The 17,147-nt window shown below is 45.2% G+C and overlaps 1 protein-coding gene across 2 annotated transcripts in view; it reads right to left on the bottom strand.

Annotated features, from left to right (window-relative positions):
- The window catches only part of SERPINA10 (serpin family A member 10), a 34,393-nt gene that overhangs the window by 12,340 nt on the left and 4,906 nt on the right, over positions 1–17,147 (bottom strand). Inside the window, exons 1-4 of one of the 2 annotated variants that reach the window (XM_019518623.1) lie at positions 9,952–10,071; positions 8,477–9,214; positions 5,364–5,637; positions 4,376–4,523 (exon numbers count right to left, since the gene is read on the bottom strand). In XM_019518623.1, the coding sequence (XP_019374168.1) occupies positions 4,376–4,523; positions 5,364–5,637; positions 8,477–9,182 (1,128 nt within the window). In that variant the 5' untranslated portion in view covers positions 9,183–9,214; positions 9,952–10,071. Of the gene's footprint in view, positions 1–4,375; positions 4,524–5,363; positions 5,638–8,476; positions 9,215–9,951; positions 10,072–17,147 lie in introns of those variants that run through there. The other variant, XM_019518622.1, reaches the window with a different exon arrangement.

The raw sequence follows: 17,147 nt of genomic DNA, 5'->3' as shown, positions 1-17,147 counted from the left end.
CACACCCTGATACTTACCACAGGAACAGAGACAGGTAGCAGCTGGAAAGAGACCCGACGCTGACACAAACGCAGGTTCAGCAGTTTTGCAGCTGCTTGAGCTGCGTATCAGTGAGAGCTGGGGCCATGCCTCCTGAGCAGCACAGGCTGCTCAAAAGGCAGCTGGGGATCTAGCTGAGGCGGTGCCGTGGAGTGAGGAGCAGGACACCAGCTGGGAGATGCCAGATGCGGAGCTGGTAGGCTCCAGCTCCAGCCACCACGAGAAGGAGCCAGGTGCCTGCTGGTGACCCAGACAGGTGAGGTAGAGGGCAGCCTTGAGGGCTGACAGGGGCCAAGGCAGCCCCAATGAGAGGCAGCAGCCTTCAGGGACACTGCCGGGAAGCAGAGGAGCTCCGACCTGGAGCTCAGACGCCGGGGCTGGGAACGGCTCCTCAGGCCCGTGGGCATCCCAGGACAGACTTACAGCAGGCAGAACATGGGGAATCACAAGCCCCCAGGAGGGGGAAGTAGATGATGCCGGCTGGAGGGAGCAGAGCAATGGGACCACAGGTCAGCCAGGCCCAGGGAGGTGACACCAGAAGAGCCGGTAAAGGCTGGACACAGGGCGGTTGCCTGTACACATGGCTATTAAGATAAAGGGGACAGACAAGTCTTCCCCAAGGAACTGAGGGCCCAGAGAGAGGGAATCTCGGGAGCCCACCAGCAGAAGCCAGTCATTTTCAGTTGAGTTTCTTCAGTTACAGTTTGACCCGGGACAGGGCAGGTTTAGTTTCTCAGGAGGGGAAGCTGACCCAGAGACGAGGGACGGACCCCTAACGATTGACGACCAGGAAGACCCAACTCTATCAAGGTGGGCAGTGTGGGAAGACCTGCGGGGAGCAGCATCTACCCAGGCAGAGGATGTGGTAAGGGTGGGGTAAAGGGGAGGTTTGGAGCCCCACAAAGACACCCATAGGGTCAACACCCCTCTGGGTCCCCCCAGAAGGGAACTGCCTCCCCAACAATAACACTGAAGATGTGGCAGGCAAGAAAAGGGGTGGTGCCACCATCTAGGGGGCACTGGAATAGAGTTTCACCCTGACATCACTGGGGGGCAGGGTGCCAACGAAGAGGTTCCCCAAAGCCGTACAACACCTACCAATGACACCTTTATTGAATTTTGCTGCTTTTTGTTCTAATATGGATTTCACAGATTTCATAGACATTGGGGCTGGAAGGGACCTCAGAAAATCATCAAGTCCAGCCCCCGAGGGGCAGGAAGTCAGCTGGGGTCATAGGATCCCAGCAAGATAAGTATCCAAATTTCTCTCGAAGGTGTTCGATGTAGGTGCTTGAACTGCCTCTGATAGCAGGCTATTCCAGACCTCGGGGGCTCAGACAGTAAAAAAATTCTTCCTTATGTCCAGCCTGAAATGGTCTCGCAGTAGTTTATAACCATTTGACTTCATCATCCCTTGGGGCGCTCTGGTGAACAAACGTTCCCCCAGATATTGGTGGTCACCGCTGATAAACTTATAGGTGGCCATCAGATCACCCCTGAGCCTGCGCTTTTCTAGGCTAAAGAGCCCGATGGCTCTCAGCCTCTCATTATAAAGGTCTGTTTTCCTGACCTCTGATCATGCACGTGGCTGTTCTCTGGACTCTCTCAGGCTTCTCCACATCCTTTTTTAATTGTGGAGCCCAAAACTGGACACAGTACTCCAGCTGCGGCCTCACCAAGGCCGAGTACAAGGGGAGAATGACATCCTGAGATTTGCTTGAGAAGCATCTATGGATGCAAGCCAGCGTTTTGGTCACTTTACTAGCTGCAGCATCGCATTGAAGGCTCATGTTCATCTTGTGGTCGATAATGACCCCCAAGTTTCTTTCTTTTGTAGTGCTAGCCAGCGTAGCACTGCCGAGCCTATAAGGATGCTGAAAGTTTTTCCTCTCAAGGTGGAGAACCTTATATTTTTCAGTGTTAAACACCGTCAGGTTCTCATCCACCCATTTGCTGAGCCTGTCCAGGTCAGCCTGGATTGCCTCCTGTCTTCAGGTGTGGATGCTTTACCCCAGAATTTGGTGTCATTCTGACTCCAATGTTTACATCATTAATGAAGATGTTGAACAATATGGGTCCAAGGACAGAGTCTTGGGGGACCCCACTGGTCACAGGGCACCATGACGATTGACTTTCGTCGATTACCACCCTCTGGGTCCAACCACAGAGCCAGTTTCCCAGCCAGTGGATCGTGGTGGACCCAAGGCCACAGTTGGATGATGACTGATGGATTCTTCATAGTGGCCATTAGGATTCTATTCCAGCATCAGGTCCATGTATCATCCTTGATCCTAGGAGACAGCACACTTTCTATTTGAATGTGCACTGGTGACAGGTTTGTTGATTCTTCTTGTGGAGTCTGCAGTCGCACACATCTGCCTCTTCCTGCTGTTGGTGTGAATCACTAGCCCTCTGTCTTCTGTTTGTCGTGGTCTCTGCATATCATCTTTTTTGTTCTCTCACAATTTTCAGACTCATCTTTGTTCCTCAGTAGATTTCAGTCTCTCTCCATTGTCTCTTCCTTTTCTGAGCTTAGCAGCTCTTATCTTCTTCCTTGTCTTCTAACCCTACCATACAGGCATGTTGAATAGCCTTGAGCAGACACCTACGATGACCTTTAGAAGGTTACTACATACCAGACCTACAGTTCTGGTATGAAATACCTTTTGTAGTGTCTCATGGTGCTAGCAGGTACTGGATTCTGGTCGTTCCCTGGCTAGGGAACAAGGTGCAAGAAATCCCTTCCTACTGTTGCCTCCTTAAAGATTTGGTTAACAGTAGCCAAAATAAGGCATTTTATTTCATTTTTATTCTCAGTGTCTGTGTAATCCAAGATATAGAAGCAGTCCTAGATGCAGGTACATGCATAAGTGCTCTAACATACTATACTTAGTAGGTCAGAGAGAGAAAGCATGACACTAAGTCCTGAATACTTCTCTCTACAGTGGCCCAGCATCAACATGAAAGGCAGAGGGTATCCTAACAGCAATCTAGGCCTGTATTATGGTGGGTAAGGTGTTCTTTTGTAGGGCTGTGCAAAGCTTCAGCCCCGATTCAATTCTGTGGCAATTCAGCCTGATTCGGTGGCCAAATCTCTGAATCTCTGAATTGAACCAGAGGACCCTTTAATCTCTCTGACTTGAATTGGAGCCCTCTGAATTGACTCAGGGAGACTTGGAAAGATTCTGAGATTTGAACATAGACACAGCTTTAAATGTTTTTTCTACATACCTCTAGGTAGCAGGAAGCTCGTGAACACTACAATGCTGGGGTGCAGCACTTCTGTGGAGTGTCCCACAGAAGCACAGGGGAGTTCACAGTGGGTTCCCCCGTGGCCCCCTGGCTCAGCGACTGGTGCCTCCTGGGTCTGGGGGAGACACCTAGGGTCCCCCTGCAGCCAATTGCCAAGCCAGGGGGAGGTGCAGGAGGGCCTCCCAGTGCGCTCCCTGGTGGACCCGGAAGTGGACTGGAAGTAGTTCCAGTCCACTTCTGGGTTCGCCACCAAGCACATGGAGGGCCCCCCCACATTCCCATGGAACGTTCCATGTGCCCCAGCGTCACAGCATTCATGAGCTGTGCTGGTACTTCAAGGTATGTGGAAAAAACATTTAAAGCTGTGTCTGTGTTGGAATTGCTGATTCTCTGAATCAGCATCAAATCTTCAGATTCAGATTTGGCCAAATCGAATCAGGGACAGTGATCTGAATCAACGAATAGAATCACTGTCCTTGATTCAGGCCGAATCAGAATTGAATAGGGCCTGGTTCGCACACCCTTACTCTTCCAAAAGGCAAGAGAGGTAGTTTGAACCTCTCAGGCTAAGGAGGTCTCTTACTGTCTCAGGCACTGTTCTATCTTATTATTATATAAAAGGCAGGCACCCCAATGGCACCCTCTGCATCTTAAAACTATTAAAACTTATTTGTTGTGCTCAATCTTGTCAATGTGCATTAGGTGTTCTCTGAGTATGCCTAGCAGATTTGATCCCTCAGGTACCTTGTTTGTGGATTCTGGCTAGGCTTAGGCATGAACTAGACTCTGAACTGCCTCAATCTGAGGCATTTACAGAAGCAGAACTCTAGAAAACATTTAAGGTCAGGCAGGGAGGTACCATTTGACTATGATGAGAGTTAGGGGGAAAGATTTTATAGATAAAAATGTTGAACTTCAGTGCCTCAGTTCCACCTAGATCTTTTGACTAGATCTAGCTCTACATGTTTGTATAGTTAAATAGGCTAATGGGGTCCTAATCTTGGCTGTGCATTTTAGAAATTTATCATACAAATTATATGAAGCAACATAACGCCCATAAGGTAAAGGAACTTGTAAGACTTACCTGTGATACTCTGGCATACATTTGATCTGTGAGTTGACTCAGGTCTGCCTGGTTTGTGAAGAGATTTTTAATTCCTAGAGTTTGAAGGAGTTTATGCATTTGGTAGTTCTGGTCTAGTTTGAACTTTGGAAGGAAAAAATCTATTTTTCTGTAACAATAATCAACAAACAGTCATTAGTTCTAGGAATATATGAACATGTAAGGAACACTTCAAATATTGCTGGAAATCCACTCTAGGATTACATTCAGCAACATGCTACAGAAAAGGTGAAAGTTGAAATTTATCTGTATTTAGGTAGGTTGAACCTACCTAATTTGTCAATGACATCAAGGCAAACTCCTTTCCTCATGAAAAATCTCAGGGCCATATTGGTTGAAACCCCTACTTCATTGTATTTGTCAGTCACTGGACAATTCAAGCTGCATAGTAATTTGAATACAAGGTATGAATTAATTTAGAATGGCTGTAGAATAACGGTCATCTACTGAACTTCGTTTTAATATGAGAATAATGTTATAATTCAACCCATGTCATTTCTGTATCTACACAGGTCTGTTTGACTTAGGCTGGAAGTCCATTCACAAGTAAACTCTTGGTTCACTCTTGGTTCGAGGGAAGTGCCAAATTTAAGTTGACTGTGGAACTTCAACTTAAATGCCAAATTCAGGACTGTGGAAAGCATGGACTTGGAGGGGCTGGATTGTAACTTGCCAGAAATGAGCATTTCTTAGTGGAGGACAGGAGGTGAGTCAGAGCCTTAAATTAATCTTTCAAGCCATTCTCACTCATAGATTAATGAATGTTTTCATTTCAGGGACTGGTTTGCTATAAAGGACTCATCCTCTATGAACATGCAATTAATTCCACACAGAAACTAATGTATTAGTGGGTGGTAAGGAACCAGATAATTTTTGCTTTACCTTTTTTCCCACAGTAAATATAAAGGAAATGGCAATGAACAGGATGTCAAATTGTGCAAAGCTATACCTGGTCTTCATGTTTCTGAGCCACAACTCCACAAGCTCTGCTGTTAAGTGGTCTTCAAGTGAAACATAATCTCCCTCCTTTTCTGGCACAGCAATCAGCAGGTGTACTCTTCCTTTGTAGGGAAGTTTTACCACAGTGCATCTTAAGTTCTCATCAAAAGTTGAGGCAACTTTGTCCGATTTGAACATCATGGGTACCTGCACACTTCTGTATTTATCTATGTGGAAAAACTCTGGTTCTGTGAGCCTAGCGTTAAATGGGTGAAGCCATTTGCCTGAGGGGACAAGCAAAGAAAATAATTATTTACACTTAAAATTGCTTATGGTAAGAATTCAGAGATTCTTAAAAAGTTTTATATGTATTGCTATGTCATCCCATAGGATCACAGGCCTTATGTGTTTAGAATGTATGGGTGACAACTTTTTAGCAAGTCTACTTTTAAACTCTTTATAGCAAAGGGCACTGATGCCCAATTTGAACTGATTCACTCCCTGAAGAAAGACGGAAAAATAAGCAAATATTTTTGTCCCTTTTTTAAGTGTGGTCAGTAACCCACACTTTTTCAAAATGAATGAATATCCCTTTACCTGTATTTAAATCCTGTCATCTCACCTCCTTTGTTGACCTGTTACTTGATTCTTCCAGCTTCATTGGAAGACAACTCTACCTATTCAGCACTCTTTTTAAAAGTTATACCTCCATAAATTCTTATGCATGGATCATTGACAGGGGCTACCTTGTTGAAGTGCTGTGATGTGGGCTGTGACATCATCTTTATCAATTATACCAATCACTACATTTCATTTCTAATCTAGACAAGATCATCCTCTCTCTTTGGGATCTGCATGAAATCTGGTTCAGTTGGATTCAATTAAAGTAAGATGTCAGGGAAGTCTGATGATAGAGAAAGTATTCGGAGAAATTAGGAAAAGTAATGAAGACATATGTTGATACTTATTTCCTATAGAGGTTGCCAGTGTCTGTGTCCAAACTGGGATTGTTTCTGTTCTTGGCTTTGGAGTTAGCAATGGTGGCCAAAGATGTTTTCTTTCAATTCCTGCTTGATGTCTTCTCAAAATGCAGAGGTTGCCATGATTATCTATGTTGTCAAATCAAGACTTGGCTGTCACATTCCTTAATTAGATTACCCTTAACTACTTGGAAGTGCTAGCTACTGTAAACAATGCTTTGACTTGCAGATTGTCAGGGGTTTTTGATAGATAGGGCCCAGCTTGCAGGGCCCCTGTTGCACTGTCCCCAAGTCTGAAGTTGACCCACAGTGCATATGGTGCACATTAGACCAGCCCTGTACACAGGCCCTGGATGCATGCCACACAGGTTGCCCCCTCCACCCCACCCAGTCCAGGACCTGCAATGCATGCAGCGCCTTCTTCAGCCATTTTGGTGTGGGTGCTGCATCCAGCACTGGTGGCCATTGCTGTGGCCAGTCTGGGACATGTGGAGCAATCCTGGACCAGTTAGAGTAGGTGACACATGCTCTGCATCTGGCTTGCAGGGAGGGAGGGTGCATGGGTCCAATCAGACCCAAGGGGCTGGCTCTGCATGATTCATCCAATGCAAAAGGCCAAATGACTTTGACACCTCTGGATTATGTGTTATTCTCTGCCTTGCATAGTTCATAGAATATTAATTTACTGTGCTGTTTTCTATCTACTGAAGCCTAAATTGTCTTAGACGCAGTTTATACATTTTATATCTGATACGCAGTTCTCTTTGGGTGCTTGTCCTCAACATGCCAGAAAGTGGAAATCTTTGAACTACTGCCTTGGAGTTTTCTGCCCTGCAGTTTGTTTCTTTCTCTCTTTATTTTGGATCTCTATTCTTTTTTTCAAGAGATGATTTCCAGGAAAGAGAGAGTTCTCTGCCTTCTGGTGTCCTGTAGAGCTGTGTACGGTTTAAGCCTTTGAAGCCACTTTTTCAATCCCATAATCCTGAGATCTCTAAATACAGGATTGGACATCAGGCACACATAAGAAGAGCTTTGAGATTACTCCTGAATGTAGGTGTCTTCAGGGGACTGGTACAGCATAAACGGAGCTTCATTGGCCTGATTTATAACATCGGAAAGAGCACCTAAATCAGGGGAAGCTGCAGGGTTCAGAATTCAGTCCCAATTGGCCTCTGTTGGATTAGTGACACAAAGAAAACAGATGGGTCCTTATCCTGGACCAATTTAATCTGGGCGGTGAGATCCAGCATTGGTTGTTCTGTAAAAAAGATGGAGTGGAGAAAAGAAATCTTTGCAGAGACAGCCTCTCCCTAGCTTCCAGTCTGGAGCTGGTTTGTGGCTTGCGTATATCTCCCCTCAGACCATGAGCCTCTCTGCGCTGTGCTCATTGACTACATTTCTCTCATCAAGCACAGGGAATTCAGGATTCTAGTAACTTCTTTCTCTTGTACTCTGAAAAGGGTGAGCAATATTTCTGATTAGCAATGGTTCTTTTCACTATGCTGTCTTTGGCAACTGTACTATGTCCTAGCCAAAGTGCTGTCTGAGAGATTAATTGGTGCCTTAGCCCATGGTAAGTACATGCCCATGTCATAGCCACCATTACAATGGGCATTAAATAAAGGTTCTGGTAAGAAGAATATGGATTCAGTGGAGACTGAACAACATATTCAAGCCTTAGAAGCGGACCCTTCAGAAAAGGGTTGAAACGCATTAACATCATGCTGAAAAGTTTTCATTACCTCTGTGCTGCAGCTGTTCAGTGGATAGAGGTCTACAGCATTCAAGGATGTTGGCACTACTGTTAAAAATCATTTACTGGAGGACAGAAAGAGGAAATAGAGGATGGGGAAAATATTGCATTTTTAAAAAATCTTTTTCCTGAAATTAAAACACTTGTATTTGAATTACCGTATCAGTTGCAATGTGCATCTGATATACATACTCATCCAGTTTGCAGCTAACTCAGTATCACTGACAGGTTTATCTAACATGTCTAAGATCTCAGTTACAAATATAGAGCACTGATACCAATCTCAGTGGAATGTCTTTGTAGTTACACTAATGTAACTGAGATTAAAGTCAGACCTCTGGTCTTTTCATAAATGGTAATCTTATAGATTAAAATAAAATCTATATTTACCTTTGAAAAATACGTAATCCACAAGAACCAGTTTAGCATGTATGTCAAAATCCTCAAAAAGCTGTTCGATTTTTCCTTTGGTCATTTTGTTAACATTCTGGTTTATGACCTCCTTTGCCTGTGTGGAGTTGTTAAAATCCACACTCAGGAATTCCATGTCAAAGTACTCCTTGGATAAATTGAGGAAAGATTCCTTGAGACAGAAATCCTTTTGGATAAAGGCAAAACTACCTTCCTGAAGAATAAACTCTTCATTTGCTGTGATGTTCTCCTTCAGTTGTTTAAACAAAGCTGGCAAGTGATAAGGATTCTCTTTGTCTTTCAAAAGGTGGAGGTTTAGACCTCGAACTATCTGGTTGTTTGTTTCCCCTTTGGTTGCAAGCATAAAGGCAGCCATGAGAAATGACAGAGAGAGAGGGGAGAAAAGAACATTGTTATCATGTTGCATGGCTATTTTTCTGTAGAGATTGAATCCAAAATTTGTGCTTTTTTCAGTGACATTGTAAACAGTGGACTCTAAAGGGACTTGCACTTCAAATGGCTTTGCGATATTTTTATGGTGAAAGTGTTCTTCAGAAATGCTGAAAGTCTGTTTCTTTGACAAGAAATGTTCTTTGTTCTTCTCTGGCATTCTTGTCTCGACAGAAGAGGTGTTCATTCCCAGGCACATTTCCCATAAGAGAAGAAGACAAATTCTTGCTTTCATGTTGGAGTCCAGCTGTGAGTTGCTTTCTAGGACTGAAAGTGAAAAGGAGAAAAATTACTCTTACATTTTTTTTAATTAGAAGTACTTTGTATCTAGAGGGGTAGGGTTGGAGAACAGAGTGGCAGAGAAGCGAAGGCATCTCCATTGCTAATCCAGAGAGATGAGTTTGAGCCTTGCTCCAGATTTGTGCCAGAGATGGCCACAGTTGACCCAGTTACGAGTTATCTGGGTTGGAGAGTCAAAGGCAGTGAGAGATGTTCCCAGCCACATTATTCCATTATGTCCCTCTGAAACCTTATTGTAATCATGCTGGCTCTATGGACTGCTGGGCTCATTATGTCCTTTAACAAATGGGCAACAGAGAGAGGTCAAATAGTTTCAGGCTCTTTCAATCATGTAACTCTCACCTACATACCCCTCAAATACATCCCAAAAATGTGAAGCCTGAATGGTCAGTACCAAAATCAAATCAATGGAGAAAAGAATTTTCCATTCTTAAAAAATGAATACAAAAGAGAGATCCAGATTTTTTGCATGGATCCACTTAATGTGCTACCTAAAGTTCATTATAAAGGTGCCTGAATTTTCATGCTTTAGGGTTGTTGGTTGTAGCCATTTTGTGTAGATGTGATATCTTTTATTAGACCAAGTAAATAGTTGGAAAGATTGTTCTTTGCAACTATTTAGTTGGTCTAACAAAAGATACCACATCTACCCAAGGAATCTTGTCTGACTTTCCGTGCTGCATTTAAAACGTGCTATACTTAACACAGAAGGTCCAGGTTTTCAAATGAGATGCTCAAATTTGAGATCCAGGATCTGATTTTCAGATGTGCTTTGTACACTCAATTCTACCTGAAGTGGGTGAGCACTGCCAAGACATACAAATCTAGAAAAAGGAATAGAGAGAGAAATGACTTTTGATAACTGTGGGGTTGTTTGTACATTATGTATAAAGCCATGTATATAAAAACTGAAACTCAGTCTCAGCCTGCTACTAGTCAAAATATTGCTGTGAAATTTTAGTCCCATTGTGGAGAAATTCTGAGAGTAAAGGCAAAGCAGATTAATCCCCCTTCAGTTTTTCGGTCAGCTCTTCAAGCTAGTGAAAACAGCCTTGTTTTACTGACAGAGTAACGATAGTAAAAGTGAGAATATGATGGTAACAACCGTTCAAGAATGGGCTCTTTGCATCTATTTGTAGGGTAGCAGTGGGGCATGGATCCATGAATGAAAACCAAGAGCAAAGTGGCAAGGGTAAGGGCCACTTCTGTTATAGGGTTGTGTCATCTGTTTGTCCCTTTTTGAAAATCAGGACAGCTTGACTTTCCATGGATTAACCTGTTCATGTGTTCATCTCTAGAGATCTTCTTATTAAAATGGTGCTTATACATACCGCGTATTTTGCTAAGAAAGTACAGCCTTTCCAGCTAGGAGTACAGGATGATGCTGAAAAATGTTTTGCCATTTCACACTCACTGTTTGATTCATTATGTCAGTATCATCCTTTCACTAGCTATGTTCACACATGGAAAAATTCAGGAAAGGTAGAAGTAGGGAGAAAAAAATGACACTCGGTTTTAATTATGCTTGTAGTACTACCTCCTTTCTTATTTACCACTCATACAAAATGTTATGTTTTTATATTGGTGGGCAGCAGGGTTTTGGCAAGAGAAAGGTAACTTGATGTGTGTGTTTTCTAATATTGGAGTAGAGTCTATGTTCTTTAGATGCATTTCACTGTTAGCAGCAGTGCTGTCTTTGCAGGAATGAGACGTTTGTAATGGTTTTTGTGGAAGCAGTAGATAAACTCACTCCTACAGACATGAAGGAGGGTACAGTTGTATGTGGGGTAACAGATGGAGACTCTTTGAAAATCCTGCTGTGCAGAGAGTGGAAGGGACAATAATTAAAAGTTTACCTTTATTAGTGTTTGTGTCTACTGAGCCTTGGTGGTGGTGGTGATTGGTGGGGCAGGGGAATACAATGCCACTGTAATATAGTGTCTGCAGCTGTTCATTCCGTTGCACTCTTCATCCTTCTGAACCAGACTGTGTATTCTTCCAGATGGATCCCTATTCAGTTTGTATTGTGGTCTCCTGATCTTTCATACTTTGCTGATATAATGATGTGTTTGTTGTAAGACCCTGCAAATGCTGAGACAGGTTTATCAATGGTATCAACTGACTGAAAATATTCCTTTTGTTTCAGTGTTAAGTGAACAGGGTGCAAGACCCTTGTATTACATTTAGAAAAAATATATTCTCTCTCAAACTGATTTCTAAGCACATCCATGCAGAAGTTTCCTCTGTTCATTACAGCCTTGGAATAATAAGGTTCAATTTTTCAAAAGGCCACATTCAAAATTACTCTTTGTAACAAGTGGGCTGACCCAGGGCCGCTCCACATGTTGGCCCACTTGCTTGTCTAGGGCAGTCTGCCCATCTGTGTCTTCTGCCATGCCTTTGATGTAATTTAAGTTGTTCCCAGGCAGGAGGCTGCCCATTTAATTGCCCTGATGCTAATGACAAAATACACAGATCCAAACCTTCCCTTATACTGTATTCCATGCCTCGCAGCTGACATTCATATCTGCTAATACTCCCCCAGCCCCCTAGCTGGGCCACACTTGGCTTCACCCAGCCCAAACTTGGTCTCAGGCGTCCTCAAACGTACCTGGGCCCCCGTGCCCCACACTGGGGCTTCAATACCCTACCTTCTAGGACCTTAACACCTGGCTCTCTCACTGGGCTTCTGGGCCTAATGCCCCTTGGGCCTCATGCCTCACTCAGCAGGCCTGGGCCCTGTCTCAGGCCCCCTTCTCCCAGCCTGGATCCCACATCAGGCCCTACCCAGTCTGCTTTTCCATCAGGGTGTGCTCCCTTAGCCTTTCCCTTCCACAGGATCACCCACAAGGCAGCAGGGGCTGAGGCTTTCTGGCTCCCCATATTCACTTTTCGATGGGGAGGCACAGGTGTGGCATTTCCTGAGGACTGCCCTGCCACAAGCAGCCCCACCACACCATTCTCCCCAGCAGGGTGCAGTTCTAGGTCATTCCTCACCACCAGGAACCTCCTCCATCCCCATAGTTTCTACCCTGAATCTCTAAGCTGTTCTGGGAGCCAGCAGCTCTCTGGCTGGGTGATGTTATTCCTTTGGACCCCTGTAGCAACAGCCAGCGCTGCACTCGGGCCCTAGCCTTATATCCACACTCCCAGCTTCTCCACCAATCAGGTGGCCTCCTGCCTAACATGGGACTGCCTGATTGGACCTGCTCCCACCTGCAGGCTGCTTACTGCCTGCTCAGACCCCTTAAAGTGGCAGTCACAACCTGTGCTCTTCTACACTGTTGCAAACACCAATTTGCCTAGTTTTCCTGTTTCCAAAGTCAAGATGCTGTATGCACCAAATAACTGAAGCAATATATTAATTATTACCAATATAATACAGGGTAGAATCCTACCTTATCAAAAAAAATTCAGTTTCCTTTTTCCTTTTGTTCAGCAGGCAATTTCTTAGAACTGCAATTTTCAAAACTGTTATAAAGCTAGGAAGACAAAAAAAATTGATGCCATCTGAATGCTTTTGTATAGAAATGGCATAACTTCTGAACAAACTTCAGACTGAACAAGAGCATCCAGTCACTGTCACCAGAAGGGGTATACTCCTTAAAAAAAGTTGAAAACCTGTGGTTTAGATCCATCCAGGTCTATCTTAGATTAGGTTCCACCATTTTAAAACCAGTCTGTGTGTGCTGCACTTCTGTTCTGTTATGGGTTTAGACAAGTTTCTGACCACCTACACTGGAAAGAGTGTAATGTCTGCACCTGGCCTCCATGCCCATAATACACTTATTAAATCTAAGCTTAATGGGGGTCAGGACAGTCTCCAATATTTTATCCTTTTTTAAGCATACCCAGGTTCCAAATAAGTAAAAACTGAGACTGGCTGGATCTCACTGCCAGATTGAATTACACCATCCTAGCAGTTGAGATCAGCTAACCACTGAGCTTTGGAGGTTGGAAGTAGAGGATGGATGTGAATTTACCTCCTCCTTTTCCCTTCATACTGAGTTGTGCTGTAGAATCTCCCTTCCATTCAGAGAGTTCACCATGGCTTCCTTGAAAATTCATTAGTATGCTTCTTCATTGGCCGACAGGACTGTGGTGTGACCCTACTCCTGTCTAGGTACATGTGCGTCTTCACAGCACTTACAGCTCCTACTGGTCCCAGTAGCAGAAACTTCAATTTAGGTAAGATGATCTATTTCCATATACAGTTATGCTGATCAAAAATTTAGTGAACTAGGTTAGCGGTTCTCAACCTTCGGTACCTTATGTACACCCTGCCAATTGATGTGGCAAAAGTGAAACTGGAAGTCCCACCATGGCACTTCCAGTTTTACCACCATAAGCCGAGTCCCACTTTTTCCTCGTGGATCACGGCCCAGGGCACAGCAGCCTGCACGGGGTCTCCCTCCCTATCCCCTGGCGCACTAATGCTGGGGAGTGAAAGCCCTGGCACACCAGACACAGTGGGAGGTGTGGTGGCAGGAACTTTTGGGCCGAGCAGGCAAAGATGCCTCCAACCTGGTAGGTGGGGAGGCAGGCCAAACTCAAAATGAAACACCCATGTACCCCCTACCCATGTCTCATGTACCCCCAGGGTATATGTACCATGGGTTAAGAAACACTGAACTAGGTTACAGAACACACCATCTAATTTTACATTTAAATAAAATATGTCCTATTTCTTGCACATCATGTGTGGTCTTATTTTACTTTTCATGTTCACTTCAGTGTTCTATATTTCTTAATTTTCTGCACGTATGGTAGAAAATTCCATTAACTCAAGTGATAGCAGTGATATAATTGCATCATCTAAGAAGGAAGATTGCAGTTCACTTTTTTTAAAAAGGCATTCAAACTTTTTTGCTCCGCTTCTGCCTTGTGTAATCTTTGTGCAGGTCCTCTGAGGTGGAACTAGGTTCATGTACAGAACTGATGATTATGCTCTAACCGCTCAGTTTCCAATGAGAGTTCAAATGATTGGGTGGAACTATCACACTAAAACTGAAATTCACGTAAAATTTTATGTTGATTCAAGCCTGAAGTTTGAGTGAAGTTTCTATGTTTGTAGTGAGATTTGTTGTTTAAAACTTATGAACTCTGTGGGTGGTTATGTATTGGAACAGTATTTTGGAGGGGTTGTAGAATATTCATCCTTGGACCTCTTTAAGAGCAGTTTAGATGGTTTAGACAAGGGTGGTCCTGCCCTGTGCAGGGGACTAGACTAGGTAATCTCCCATGGTGTGGTCTTCCAGGACCACAGTCTGCTCTTTGGTCAGAGAGGCAGTGAGCTGCTGGGAAGGGACGGCTTCCACCTCTTTCCATTGGGGAGGAGGCTCTTCTCAGCCAGACTGGCTGACCTGCTCCACTGGGCTTTAAACTAGACCCGCCAGGGGATGGGGGGAATACTGCCACTGCTGGCCCACTGAGCAACCCTTGCAAAGCCAGCAGGCCAAGGTACTTAAGGGAACCCATCTCTGCCCCAGCCCTGGAGCGAGCTGTGGGCCAGGCAAGGGCCCCCAAAGGAACACTTGCCTGCTTGTACCCAAATGCCAGGAACTTGGGAATAAACAGGAGGAACTTTTCCTCCTGCTTAACCCAAATAACTATGATGTCATAGGGATAACAGAAACCTGGTGGAACTTCACCCATGACTGGACCACAGTTATAGACAGCTATACCCTGTACAGGAGAGATCGAGTGGACAAAAGGGGCAGGGGTGTAGCTGTCTATGCCATGGAGAGCTACGTGTCCCTGCAAGCTGACATTGGCGCCCAGGGTGGACAATTTGAGACCCTCTGGGTTAAAATCCGTGGGGAACATGGCACAGGGGACACAATGGTGGGAGCCTACTGCAGACCTCCAACCCAGGATCAAGAGCTTGACTAGGAGTTCACCAGGGAATTGGCTCAGGCTTACATTCCTGGTGCATGGTTGTCATGGGAGACTTCAACCACCCAGACATCTCATGGGAAGAGCACTCAGCCAAATCGAAGTGGTCTCAAAGCTTTCTCTCATGAGTGGATGAGCTCTATCTGATGCAAGAAGTCGACAGGCCGATGAGGGGTAAAGTGCTGCTCAACCTGGCAACGGGGGATGACCTAATCAGCGACCAAATGATCAAAGGGAAGCTGGGTGACAGTGACCATGAGCTGATCACCTTCAACATCTGCCGTAAAGCTGACAATTTAGTCAGCAATACAGAAGTCTTGACTTCAGGAAAGCTGACTTTGACGAGCTCAGGAGGGGGGGCGGAGAGGCCCTAAAGGGCCACAACCCAAAGGGGAGGCGAGTTGCTCAGGACAAGTGGTTGCTCCTCAAAGGTGCGATCCTGGAAGCGCAAGCAAAGTCTATTCCATCTCAGAGGAAAGGCAGCAAAAATGGTCCTTGTCCATGTGGGCACTAATGATGCGGCTGGGAGGAGTCCTGACTGCATCATGAAGGACTTCCACAAGCTGGGGGTAAGCCTCAGAAAGTCAGGGGCACAGGTGGTATTCTCCACCATCCTTCCAGTTGGCAACAGCCGAAAGTGCCAGGATGCCCGCATCAGGGAAGTCAACTGGTGGCTCCAGAGATGGTGTCTTCTGGAGGGATTCGGATTCTGTAACCACAACCAGCACTTCCAGGGAGAGGGTTTCCTAGGATGGGACGATCTTCCTCTCTCCTAGAGGTAAGCATCTGTTCTCTGCAGGTTGGGTGATCTCCGAAGAGCTTTAAACTAGGTTTGACGAGGGATGGGGAACCGGTGGTTGATGAGAACCCAGGGTTGGAAAGCCACAAACAAGGCACTGGACCTAACCAGGTAAGCACTAAGGGGAACACATGCCATCAAGGCAAAGGGACACCAAGAGCACCCACTGGGGGACTTAAATGTCTTTACACAAATGCCAGGAGTATGGGGAACAAACAGGAGGAACTTGCACTCCTGCTTCCTAGCACACAGTATGACCTAGTTGGCTAACCAAAACATGGTTGGATCCTATCCACAACTGGGCAGTAGGCATTGAGGGGTGGGGTACAGGTTGTATAGACAAGACATCAGCTGGGAGGAACAGGCGGCCAAAACAAGCCGTTCAAGGAGGTTCTTACAATGTGCAGGACCTCCACCTAACCCAGATGGTGTCCAGTCCCACCAGGGGTAGCGCCTTGCTAGGCCTGGTCTTAGCAACAGGAGATGATCTCGTGGGGGACCTGAGGGTACACAGTAACCTGGGTGATAGTGACCACCACTTGGTCGAGTTCACTATCCAGAGAAGGGTGAGAAAAATATCCAGTGATGCTAAACTTTTAGATTTCAGAAGCGCCAACTTTAGTAAACTTAGGAACCTAGTTAGTGAGGTGGCCAAACTCAAGAGCATTGGGCTAATGGGGGTCCAAGAGGGTTGCAAGTTTCTCAAGGAAGTGATCATTGGGGCACAAAAGGAGTCTATCCCCTTACACAGGAAAGGGGCTAAGGGGATTAAAAAAAAACCCTTGGCTTAACAGGGAGCTTAAGGAAAGACTGGGGGCAAAGAAAGAGATGTATAGGCAGTGGAAGCAGGGGGCAGCCACCAAGGAGGCATGCACCACCCTGGCACACTATTGCAGGAAGTCAGGCAGGCCAAGGCAGGACTGGAGCTTAGGCTGGCTACAACAATCAAGGACCTTAAAAAGTCCTCCTACAGATACCCAGCAAGCAAAAAGAAGGTGCAGAGTAGCATAAGGCCCCTGCAGGACAAATCAGGTCGGTTGGTGGTTGATCCAGACAAAAAGGCAGAGCTCTTCAATGAGTTCTTCGCTTCAGTATTTCTTATTACTGACCAAGACAATCCCCCCACCTTGAGTATAGACAGATATCCAAAAGGCACCAGACCGCAGAAGGTTAGTGCTGACTTAAAGAGCACTTGGAAGGGCTGGA

Source organism: Gavialis gangeticus, unplaced genomic scaffold (genome assembly GCF_001723915.1).
Source record: "Gavialis gangeticus isolate Ggan-Ray unplaced genomic scaffold, GavGan_comp1, whole genome shotgun sequence".
Lineage (NCBI taxonomy): Eukaryota > Metazoa > Chordata > Crocodylia > Gavialidae > Gavialis > Gavialis gangeticus.
Note: the sequence above shows the minus strand (reverse complement) of the source record. Positions and strands in the feature narration are given on the sequence as shown.